Source organism: Ceratotherium simum, chromosome 14 (assembly GCF_057802395.1).
Source record: "Ceratotherium simum simum isolate JZ-2026a chromosome 14, ASM5780239v1, whole genome shotgun sequence".
Classification (NCBI taxonomy): domain Eukaryota; kingdom Metazoa; phylum Chordata; class Mammalia; order Perissodactyla; family Rhinocerotidae; genus Ceratotherium; species Ceratotherium simum.
Genome location: NC_141913.1, coordinates 8,154,642 through 8,167,508, shown reverse-complemented (window position 1 = coordinate 8,167,508; position 12,867 = coordinate 8,154,642). Strand labels below are relative to the sequence as shown.

Here is a 12,867-nt window from a genome sequence, read left to right as displayed (position 1 = left end):
GCTGTGCTTTCTGGTAATCTCCTGTAGCTGTCTCCTCCCCTACGCCCAACATCCTCCTTTGTCTACCTGAGTGTGCTATTTAGGGTGAAAAACCTCCACCATTTGTTGAGAAACTCAGTTTCCCTGGTTTCTCCCATGTATACATGTTATTAAATTTTTTTTTACTTTCTCCTGCCATTTGGTCTCATGTCAATTTAATTTGTAGCCCAGCCAGAAAGGACCCGGAGTGGGTAGAGGATAGTCTTCCACCCCTTCACCATATTCTACTGATCACACAGACTAGTCCTGACACAATGTAGGAGGAGGACTACACAAAGACAAGAATACCAGAAGAGGGGAACATTGGGGGCCTTCTTGGAAGCTAGGTACCACAAATCCATGTAGCTACCACTCAGAGGAAAGCTATAGGACACTTTCAGCACTCCAGAAGACTCCCTCATGCCTTTTCCCAATCAATATCATCACCCCTCTCTGACCAAGAGGTAGCCACTATTCTATTTTCTATCACCATATATTGGTTTTGCCTTTCTTGAACTTCATATAAGTGGAATCTGGTTTGTGTCTGGTTCCTTTCACTCAACGTTATGTCTGTGAGAATCAGCCACATTGCTCATAGCAGTGGTTCACCCATTTTTATTGCTGAGTAGTACCCATGTATAAAAATACCATGGAAGCTCTGAGAACAGGAACAAAATGAGGGTGCCCACTCTCACCACTGTTATTCAACATAGTACTGGAGGTTTTGGCCAGAGTAATTAGGCAAGAAAAAGGAATAAAAGAAATCCAAATAGGCAATGAAGAAGTGAAACTCTTGCTGTTTGCAGACTACATGACTTTATATATAGAAAACCCTAGAGAATCCATTGGAAAACTATTAGAAATAATCAACAACTACAGCAAAGTTGTGAGGTACAACATCAACTTACAAAAATCAGTTGTATTTCTATACTCCAATAATGAACTAACAGAAAGAGAACTCAAGAAGACAATCTCTTTCACAATCACAACAAAAAGAATAAAATATCTAGGAATAAATTTAACCAAGGAGGTGAAAGACCTATACAATGAAAACTATAAGACATTATTGAAAGAAATCGATGATGACATAAAGAAATGGAAAGATATCCCATGCACATGGATTGGAAGAATAAACATAGTTAAAATTTCCATACTGCCTAAAGGAATCTACAGATTCAGTGCAATCCCAATCACAATCCCAATGACATTCTTCAAGGAAATAGAAAAAAGAATACTAAAATTCATATGGGGCAACAAAAGACCCTGAATAGCTAAAGCAATCATGAGAAAAAAGAACAAAGCTGGAGGCATCACAATCCCTGACTTCAAAATATACTACAAAGTGATAGTAATTAAAACAGCATGGTACTGGTACAAAAACAGACCCACAGATCAATGGAACAGAATTGAAAGCCCAGAAATAAACCCACACATCTATGGACAGCTGATCTTCGACAAAGGAGCTAAGAACCTACAATGGAGAAAGGAAAGTCTTCAATAAATGGTACTGGGAAAACTGGACAGCCACATGCAAAAGAATGAAAGTAGACCATTTTCTTTCGCCATACACAAAAATTAACTCAAAATGGATCAAAGACTTGAAGGTAAGACCTGAAACTATAAAATTCCTGGAAGAAAATATAGGCAGTATACTCTTTGACATCGGTCAGAGGGATCTTTTCAAATTCCATGTCTACTTGGACAAGGGAAACAAAAGAAAAAATAAACAAGCGGGACTTCATCAGACTACAGAGCTTCTGCAAGGCAAAAGAAACCAGGATCAAAATGAAAAGACAACCCACCAGCTAGGAGAAAGTATTTGCAAATCATATATCTGACAAGGGGTTAATGTCCTAATAATATATAAAGAACTCACACAACTGAACAACAAAAAAAGAAACAACCTGATCAAAAAAGGGCAGAGGATATGAAGAGACATTTTTCCACAGAAGATATACAGATGGCAATAGGCACATAGTTCAACATCACTAATCATCAGGAAAATGCAAATCAAAACTACACTAAGATATCACCTTACACCTGTGAGAATGGCTATAATCACCAAGACAAAAAACAACAAATGTTGGAGAGGTTGTGGAGAAACGGGAACCCTAATTCACTGCTAGTGGGAATGCAAACTGGTGCAGCCTCTGTGGAAAACAGTATGGAGATTCCTCAAAAAATTAAAAATAGAAATACCTTATGATCCAGCTATCCCACTATTGGGTATTTATCCAAAGAACTGGAAATCAACAATCCAAAGAGGCTTATGCACCCCTATGTTCATTGCAGCATTATTCACTACAGCCAAGAAGTGGAAGCAACCCAAGTGTCCCTCCACTGATGATTGGATAAACAAGATGTGGTATATATATACAATGGAATACTACTCAGCCATAAAAAAGACAAAAATCATCCCATTTGCAACAACATGGACATGGTATTATGTTAAGTGAGATAAACCAGACAGAGAAAGACAAACACTTATGATTTCACTCATATGTGGAAGATTAACACACAGACATAGAGAACAGTTTGGTGGTTACCAGGGGGAAGGGGGTTAGGGGGTGGGCACAAGGGGTGAAGGGGCACATTTATGTGGTGACTGACAAACAATAATGTACAACTAAAATTTCACAATGTTATAAACTATTATGACATCAATAAAAAAAGTGAAAAAAAAATGATGAGGTCATTAGGGTGGGTCCTAATCCAATATCACTGGTGCCCTTATAAAAAGGGAAAATTTGGACACAGAGACAGACATGCACAGAGGGAAGACAGCCATGTGAAATGGAGGGTTGGAGTAACGCATCCATAAGCTCAGGAACACCAAAGATTGCTGACAAACCACCAGAAGCTGGAAGAGGCAAAGAAAGATCCTTCACCGGGCCGGCCCCGTGGCTTAGCGGTTAAGTGCGCGCGCTCCGCTGCTGGCGGCCCGGGTTCGGATCCCGGGTGCGCACCGACGCACCGCTTCTCCGGCCATGCTGAGGCCGCATCCCACATGCAGCAACTGGAAGGATGTGCAGCTATGACATACAACTATCTACTGGGGCTTTGGTGGGGAAAAAGATAAATAAATAAAATCTTTAAAAAAAAAATAAATTTAAAAAAAAAAAAAGATCCTTCCCCTACAGGTTTCAGAGGGAGGTTGACCCTGTGACACTTTGATTTTGGACCTCTAGCTTTCAGAATTTTGAAACAATAAATGTCTGTTGTTCTGAGCCACGCAGTTTGGGGTACTTTGTTACGGCAGCCCTACATGGAGGTGGTGTCTAAAGCATAGCTCAGGCTCTGACATAATTCAAAGAACACATCCTTACCAGGAGACAGCTGAGACTCCAGTGGGGGTGATATCCGATTACTACTTAATGGTTACTCTCAGTAGAAAATAAAGAACATACACTGAAAAAAAAAATACCATGGCAGACATTTGAGTTGTTTCCAGTTTGGGATATTATTAATAAAATTGCTATGAACATTCTTGTACATGACTTCTGTTTCAAATATGCACTCAATTCTTTTGGGTTTTGCAATAGACTTTTAAAACTCCATACTCAAGCAAGCCGAATTTTACAGACATCATTTAAAATAGCTTACAGCTAAACTCATGACTTTAGTGTCAGTGGTTATGACTGACTTAGGAATGGGCATTGTTGGTCAGACTTATGGTAAAATATTATTCACCCTAGTAATGATGCTTGAATTGGTGATTAATCCGGTCGTCGGTTGTGGTGTAACCTCCACTCAAAGAGGATGCTACCAGTGTGGGATCACTTGAAACTTGGCAGTTTTTCACACTGGCATTCCCTTCTCTGGAGGATTCGGCCACATGACACAATTTCCTCTGCCTACAGTGGTTTCTGGTCTAATCTTTCCTAACATAAGGAGTCCACCTCCTGTAAACTGAAAACTTCCTTTCTAAGGCTATTCTTAAATCTCCCACTGCGGGAAGTGGGCACAACAACAGCACTTCCCTCATAAAAATGTGAGGGTTAAATCCTAGTGAGGGAGGGAAGAGGAGACCGAAGATGGGAGTCGTAATTCTTTCTGCTGACAGTCAAAGCTGACAAGGCATCTAAGAACTGGAGCTCTTTAATTAATTTCCTTCAAGTGTTAAAACGTGACTTCACTCATATTTTAAAATTATCTTAAAGTATTGCTAAAAATAAGGGAAATGGCACCAGGAAAAGATTCTAAGACTTTCCAGACCCACTAGTGCATAAATTATTTAGCTGAAGGCCAAGTACAGTCAGAGAGCCTGGAGAAAATCCCTCTGTATTACTGGTTTATCTCGTGTTCGGTAGGTTAAGCAAAGAGACAGCCCAGGCGCCCAGCAAGAGAAACGTGAAATAAATTATTCTAATTTTGCCTAGAGAGCATATAACTTGTTTTGTGTTTGTTTGTTTTTGTTTTTCTCCATGTTTTGAAGCACAGTTAAGTATAAAGGCATGAGCTGATTGGGACAACAGCATGAAAAATCCTAACATGGCAAGGCTATGCTCACAGCTGTGCCTCAACGTGGTTCTATGCACTAGTTTCTTTGCATCTTGTGACAGTAAGATAAAACTCACTCATTAAAACCAATCGACCAGCAAGGTAAACGTATTTTCTCATTTTACTATGAAGCTACTGAAACATTAACTCACAGGCCCACCTACGTGGCACCACACAGATCTTGCATGTCTACAGTGTAGCACAAAGTACTTTCCTGGTGACAAAGCAGAGGCAATGCATGCTGATAGCTGCCCACGATTCCTAGAAAGTGTTAGGAGTGGCCTCACAAATACAGTTTTAGTCACAACTAGAATCATTTGAAGACAACCATGTATTTTGATTTAATGTTAGCTCCAGGTCCTGACCAGTCACTGTCCTCATCCTCTCCAACACAGGGCAGAGTTCTCTGATGACTGAACAAGCTCACCAAGGGCAGAGTTGTAGAGCAAAAGGAGTCTGGAATTTGTCAGCCCTGGTGTCGTATGGCCACACTTCTTCATGGGTTTGTTGCCTGCTCTCCTCTCCTTGAGACTTTCTCCTCCCTTGATATATTTCCCTTTCCTATCCTGTCCATTTCATCTCATCTCCTTTGCTGACTTCCCTTCTTCCTTCAAAGTTCTGTCTCAGTTTACCTTCCCTTTGCCTCTCCCCATAGTCTCTCTGGGACTTATTCGTCTGATAACTTTCACCATCACCTTTGCACAGATGATGCCCAAATCTGTAACAACAGCCTTGTCCTAAACATTAAGCTGCTATTTCCAACTGCCTTCTGGAATCTATTTCACACCATCTTCAAACTGAACATACCCAAACTCTCTCTCTCTGTCCCCACCCCAGCTCTGCTTTTCTTCCCTATTTCTTAACACAGTCATTGGCGCCATCCACCATGTAAACTTTGTGTGCAAAAAAGAGTTGACATAGCAGGCCTGAGACTGCTATCCTTAGACAGTCTTGCTTACAAGGCTGGCCCTTGGCTGGCATCTGGAGACTTGGCTAGCAAACAGCTCCCTATACTGATATTAAACTTCTCCCTAAATGATAAGAATGGTTCACTGTGCCTAAACTGTTTGTACAAACAATGTGGTTTATGCTGAATGCCTGTTTTCCTTCTGGAAGTCTGGTATTTTGGTAAATGCTAGGCAGAGGGTGCCGATGTGACCCTCCCGATTAGAAGCCTGGATGAGTCTCTAATGAGCTTCCCCATAGACAACACTTCACAACGTTGTCACAGCTCGTTGCTAGAGGAAGTAGGCTCGTCCTGTGTGAGTTCCCTGGGAGAGGACTCTTGGAAGCTTGCACCTGGTTTCCTGCATCTTCCCTCCATCTCCCTTTCCCTTTGCTAATTTTGCTGTATATCCTTTCGCTGTAATCTTAGCCACGAAAATATCCGTTGATGAGCCTAGTGAGTCCCTCTAGCAAATCACTGAAACCAGGGCTGGTCTTGGGTACCCCCGACACATCTTAGTGTAATTCCTAACCCTCCTTTCTTTTCCTCACCCTCCGTGTTCAGTTAATCACCAATTGTTATTAGCTCTACCTCTAAATATATAAAAAAAGATGTCCCATATTCTCCACCCTCACCACCTTGATGCTACAACTGTGATTCCATGTGAGCCCCACTGTCCCCCGCTATCTCCCACTAAAAAATGCAAAACCCAAAGACTGAAGGACAGCACCAAGCTGACGCTATGAGGGAGGGTATCGCTCAAAGCCAGTTTCATCAGCTGTAGAGTGGGGTGATAATAGTGCCTATTTCCTAGGGTTGTGGAAGTCAATGAGAAAATGCATACCAACTTTATGAGAGTACATATGTGAAGTGCTTAGCACGTAACAGTCCTTCGGCAAATGTTAGCCGCTGTTCTATTGTTATCACTAATAATCTGCAGCCTCCACCTGGTCACTACCTGTGAGGCTCAGCCAGTTCTAGCACCAAAACCACTTTTTTTATGAAATTAGGACCTCAGCTTCTCACCGCTATAATCTGTAGTGCAGGCCCACCCTGAAACGCAGGCATCTCCATCGATTCCAAGTAGCCTGGCATTTGGGGTGCTCTTTTCCTCTGACTCCCTGCCCCAGCGTGGAGGTAATGATGAGGCACAGCTTTCTCGCGGTTGCAGAGGGAGCAGGGGAGGAGGCCAGAAGGGCCAGGAGTCTCCAGATTCCTGATGTGATCACCGCAAATATTTGTTTCCTAAATATTTGTTGTGCAAAACCACCAGTTATTTCAAAAGAAAAAGCCACTGCAGAGAAGTGAAGAGCCAGGAGCATTATACACAATAAAAACAGAAATTAAGACGTTCTCACACACACACCAAAGATCAATATGTGAGGTGGTGGGTGTATTAAGTAACCAGATGTGAGGAATCCTTTCGCAATGCCTACGTATATCAAATCATCACAATGTACAATTATGAGTTTCTATCTTCAGTATCATCCATGATTATCACAGGAATTTTTGTCTGAATGAAAACCCTTTTGGGATCATTACGAGAGTTCTCCACAGTAGAAATAATGAAATCATAGGTCCATAGGTAACATAAAGCTTAAAGATCCAGTCAGGATTCCAAATATCAATGTATTTATCAACAAAGCTGAATTATTCACTCTAAAATTCCATGCTATTAAAAATCACGTAGAGGGCCAGCCTGGTGGCGTAGTGGTTGGGTTCATGCTCTCTGCTCTCTGGCGGTCCAGGGTTCACAGGTTTGGATCCCGGGCATGGACTTACGCACCACTTGTCAAGCCATGCTGAGGCAGGCGTCCCGCATAAAGTGGAGGAAGATGGGCACGGATGTTGGCCCAGGGCCAGTCTTCCTCAGCAAAAAGAGGAGGATTGGCAACAGGTGTTAGCTCAAGGCTAATTTTCCTCACCAAAAAAACCCCCCAAAAAACCACATAGAAGTAACTTCTGATTAAAAATGAACTGAAAAAGCAGCAAAGGCAAATTAGGTAGCATATTAACTTTATTTGGAATTATAACACAGAATATGACATCAAACAAATAGATATAATGAAAAACTTTTGTGGTTCAATTAAGCAAACAGTTTGCATAGGAATTTCTAGTTCTAAGTCTTAGGATACAGAGCTGATCAAATCGTAAATTAGATTAACACAAAATAAGAATTATCCATCTGTGTGCAAAATAAATACAATTTAACTTTAATAACAGACCTTTTCTTCAGTCTTTGGTGAGTGATTAATATAATCATCTTCCCCGCTACAGATATCATAATCTCATCTAGACCAAATGTGATCCTTTTAAGCCAGAGACCTCTTACCTACAATAAGGAGGCTCCATTAAATATTGTTAAAGCTACTGGATTCATTTTTATGGGCCTAATACCAATCAAGAGCATTATCCACTTAAAATGACCTAATGAATAGGCCAAGGACAACATGTTTTGGTGAAAAACATTAAGTTTGTGATTTCATCCCATTTTGTCTTTTGTCTTTGTTATCAGTACCCATAATATTGTTTTGATTTATGTCAGTGATGAGCAACCATTTTTGGCCTAAGGGCTAAGGGAAGAAAATGTAAAGCATTTAAGGCCACATTATTTTCATTCACAAAATGAATATAGTGTTATGAAATTCCCACAGGGGAAAATGTGTATTTGTACAACTTTGTTAAATAAAAGAAAAGTCAATGAGGAAACTGGCATGCTTTTTTGCTACTAAGATATTTATATCTCGGTGTTTTAGCGATACAGAGCTTTCTAATTTTTTATCCTGAAATTAAATTGCAGACTTGTGCATAGCTAGTCAGGCTGTAGGTATCTCAGGGGGCTCTGTGGGTTGCTCATTACTGGCTTTGCTTGTGATATTGATTAAAATAAGCTGATTTTTGTTGACATTGTTTCATTGATCATAATAAACTTTAAGAGAATATCTTCTAATTTCAAAATTATATTCCATTGTTTACTGACGTAAAGACAATGCTTTTAGTACTACTGTAAGTTGGTTAAAGAAAAAATTGGGGGATTACATTTCCCTCCGTCTTAATATGTCTTTACATAAAACACTGGCTGCAAACCAGAGCAGAACATAAACAGGAAAACTAAAGATGTGTTTAAATAACAGAAATACCGCCACTGTTTATTATGGTAGATTACAAAAAGAAGGTTTAATTTGTGTGTGTGCAATTAGGCACTGCCTGAGGCATTTAGACACCATTGATTATAAAGTGCATTCGAAGGACTAATTCAATAAAATTCAGGTTTCTTTCTCAGAATCAATCAGCTCAAGAACATGCATAGGTAAACACTTATTAAATACTAATAACAGTCTTTTGTTACTTATACTCCCGCAATAGTAACAGCAACATATCATATTTGCATATATCACATGTTATCCAAAGACATCAAAGTCATTGTAGCCAGCAATGTGGTACTGGAAGCTAAAGGTTCCACAGCACATTAAGTCTACTTTCTTATGGCATGGATAATAGATTCCTAACAATAGAACCAAAATAAAAGCTCAAAGAGACAAGCCTAAATATCCTGTGGTTTGTAATTTTCTGAATTTCCCAATTTGCCACTTGTATGCTACCATACCTACAATATTGACTCTAGGTAAAAATGATTTTTACATGTTAGGAAAAAGATGAGGGTCAACTCACGAATGAACAATTTGTCTTTTTTATAGTTCAACAGTCCATCTTTGAAAAGCACGTGGTGGAATGTCAGAAGTGGCTTTTTAATAATGTAACTTTATACATCACTGATTCATAATAATCATGGCTATAGTCCTTCGGTAGAAGAAAACATTTTATACTGGAATGACATACATATATATATATAAAATATGATGGAGCCATATCTTTTAGCACACTTACATTTAACATAAAAGTAAAAGTGCATCGAGTCATTGAAGGTCAGACTTTCAGTCTTTCTGCCTCCTTGCTTAAACCTCTTAAAGAGTTTACCAACTAGAGTTTAACTGAGAGACCCAAGTTAGTGTAGTTTAAAACGAGTTTCTGTGGAATCCAGGAATCCGCCAGGCCCACTGGAGTGGGGTTACAGCCAGCGTGAGAGGCCCACGTAAGTGAGGGGAGGGGTCCCTGAGCTGTTCTGTTCTTGGCTCAGTGCACAGAGCACGGCTCTTCCCGTTCAGGGACCCAGGGTGGGCATTCGGGACATTTTCTTTCTTAAAAGAATTTCCAACACTATTTGAAAAGCAATTTCTTTTTGGGCAACGTGGTTACGGTTTCTATGTTTCAGTCAAATACGGAACTAAGTTAGCTCTTCCTGCGTCCTTCTTTACTTCGGAGGAGACGCAATATATGTTCATTTTTGGTTAGTTCTGCCGGAAGTTCATTGGCCTGAAAGAAAACGAGATAGGCATTAGTGAATTCCATGGTTGGTGTGTTTTAGGGACTCAAAAGAGCCTCTGACCCAAACTTGCTCCTCCAATGGAGAAAAACTCCACTGGACTCACTCTTTGTATTAAGGCATTAAAGGTCTCCTTTAATTAGTTGTATAAATATTACCTGTTATTTTCCCACCTCATTGTTAGGGTTTTTTCTATCTAGCCATATCCCTTACTCGACCGTAATCTCCAGGAGGCCAGGGTCCATGTCTTATTAATCATTGTATCCTCATTTCCAGCACAACACCAGCATATCTCGTAGGTGCTCAATAAATACTGGGAACACTAAATTTTTGTGTGTGTGTGTGTGTGTGTGAGGAGATAAGCCCTGTGTTAACATCTGCCAATCCTCCTCTTTTTGCTGAGGAAGACTAGCCCTGGGCTAACATCTGTGCCCATCTTTCTCTACTTTATATGGGACGCCGCCACAGCATGGCCTGTCAAGCGGTGCGTCGGTGCGTGCCCGAGATCCGAACCCAGGCTGCCAGCAGCGGAGCATGCGCACTTAACGGCTACACCACGGGGCTGGCCCCCTGGGAACATTAAATTTGATACTTTACATTTAATTAGTTTTTTATATGAGGCAGTCTGTCTGCTAGGGACTTAAGACTCAGGACTGGTATCTTTTGATAAGAAGGCCGAGTTAGGAAACATCCAGAGCACACGAGATACCTGGGAAAGAGCAGCCGTAGCGGCCTCCACTTCCCAGCTGACTCAGTCTCACTGTTTGTCCTTCCTCTTCATATGCTGCTGTGACACACTCTTTACACATTTATTTAGTGAGCCAGTCTCTACCACATGCAATAGATGTTATGGGCAGTGGTTCCCAAACTTTTTGGTCTCAGGACATTTTTACACTCTTAAAAATTACTGAGGACCCCAATGAGTTTTTGTTTTTTACTTATTAGAAATGAAAACTGAGAACAAATTTAAAATACATTTATTAATTCATTAAAAACAATAAACCTATCTAGGTTTAAACTAGAGGTTAACATAAATACCATATTTATGAGAAATAAACACATTTTCAAAAACAAAAAAGTTAGTGAGAAGAGTAGCATTTTTAACAGTTTTGCATATCTCTTTAATACATAGCTTAATAGAAGACAATTGATTCTCATATTTGCTTCTGCATCCAATCTACTGTGATATGTTGTTTTGGTTGAAGCGTAGGAAGAAAACACAGCTTCACACCAACAGGTAGTTGGAAAAGGGAGGAGCATTTTAACAGCCTTTTCAGATCATTGTAGATATTCTTCTCTGATGATACACCAAGACAGGACAAGTGGTAGCTTCTTAAAGGTTAACTGCAATGTGGAATTTGCAACCATATCAATGAACTTTTTGTCCTCTGTTACATCAAAATGCATAGGTCTATTTATCTGCAGGTGGGTTTTTTACCTATGCATGATTTGTAACATCATGCACTGGTCGTTTAGAAGATATCAGTTCACTGAGTTATGCAGATCTTCCAGATGTTGACACATTTCATTACATAATATCAAAAGATCACATTCATTAATATTACCACTGATTCATCAGAAAAGCCTTTAAGTTCTGGGAAGCTGTCAGGCTCATGTGGTGGTTACAAGTCGTTCTTTCAAGTAAAAACGGTGTTCCATGAAAATAGTGGCTGGTTCACTTTACAAGTTAAACAGCTGCTTATGTGCTTTTCTTGGAGACGCCCAGTGCAGCTCAGGGCACAGCAGCTCAGGGCACAGCATGAGTGCTTCAGGCGTACTTCTCATTTTGTCACACAGAATATTAAAAAGAGGTACAGGGGCCGGCCCAGTGGTGCAGGCAGTTAAGTGTTCGCGCTCCGCTGCGGCGGCCCGGGGTTCGCCGGTCTGTCAGATCCTGGGCGTGCACCGACGCACTGCTCGGCAAGCCATGCTGTGTTGGCGTCCCATATAAAGTGGAGGAAGATGGGCACAGATGTTAGCTCAGGGCCAGTCTTCCTCAGCAAAAAAAGAGGAGGATTGGCAGATGTTAGCACAGGGCTGATCTCCTCACACACAAAAAAAGGTACAGCAAGGGTCAAGATTTAATAAAATTAAAATTGTTTACTGCTTCATCAAAGCTGCTCTTAAGTAAAACTGGTATTTTTGTAAAATAACTTACAAAGGTTTGTAAATCATGTGCCAGAACAGTTTGGTGCCCCTGCTTTGTTGTGTGCTGAGGGGTGAAAAGTTTCAGCCACCACAGCTTTTGCACCATTAGAGCAAATGTCAGCACAGTGAAAAAGGCCAATAACGTCTTTGTGTTATTAAGAATATTGTTTTGACCTCTTACAGCCCCTGAAGGGTCTTGAGGACCCTCAGGGGTCCAGGGACCACACTTTGAGAACTGTTGTTATAGATGAATTGAAAGGATGTTCTTGGAATTTCAGGGGAGGCAGTGAAAGCGTAGAAAGGCACCCAGAATGGGGGAGAGCTTGGATGTAGATGTTACTTGTCTCACATATTTTTCTCTCCTATAGCCACACCTGGACCCCGAGCTGCTTTACCTGGGACCCTGATCCTAGGTGAAGCTCTGCAGTCCCCACCTTCTAGGCTAGATCCAGCTCCCTGACCCCCACCTGCGGGCTGGGACCTCACTTGTTGGGGACTATGCAAGGGCTTGTTGGGAATTATGAGTCAGCCACAAGTGGTCTGCTGGGTAGCATACCCTGTAGCTGCACTCCAGCCCACGCCAAGGACCCTTGATGCTGATGCTGGACTGAATCAGACAGGAATTGTCATGCTATGCTACTATAGACCAGAGTCCCCTCCATGGGGTCAAATTCTACTATCAGTTCCTGCAGGAACAGACATTGTACAGGCCTAACACCTGAGCCTGCAGAGAAATGCTTCTGGCAAACAGACCTAAGGTCCATCCACTCTCAGAGTACACTCAGGAATAACTGAGTTGTTTTGCACTGGTTATTGGTCCTTAGTAAGCAGGCTGGCAGGTAGCCAGAGGGTCCTCTGGAAGTCAGGCAGA

The 12,867-nt window shown here is 41.1% G+C and overlaps 1 protein-coding gene across 1 annotated transcript in view; it reads right to left on the bottom strand.

Moving 5' to 3' along the window:
* Positions 1-7,473: 7,473 nt before the first annotated feature.
* Positions 7,474-12,867, bottom strand: part of ANKRD29 (ankyrin repeat domain 29) — a 175,893-nt gene continuing 170,499 nt past the window's right edge. Inside the window, exon 11 of the mRNA XM_087438966.1 lies at positions 7,474-9,838. Coding sequence (XP_087295092.1) covers positions 9,755-9,838 — 84 coding nt within the window. The 3' untranslated portion in view covers positions 7,474-9,754. The remainder of the gene's footprint in view (positions 9,839-12,867) is intronic.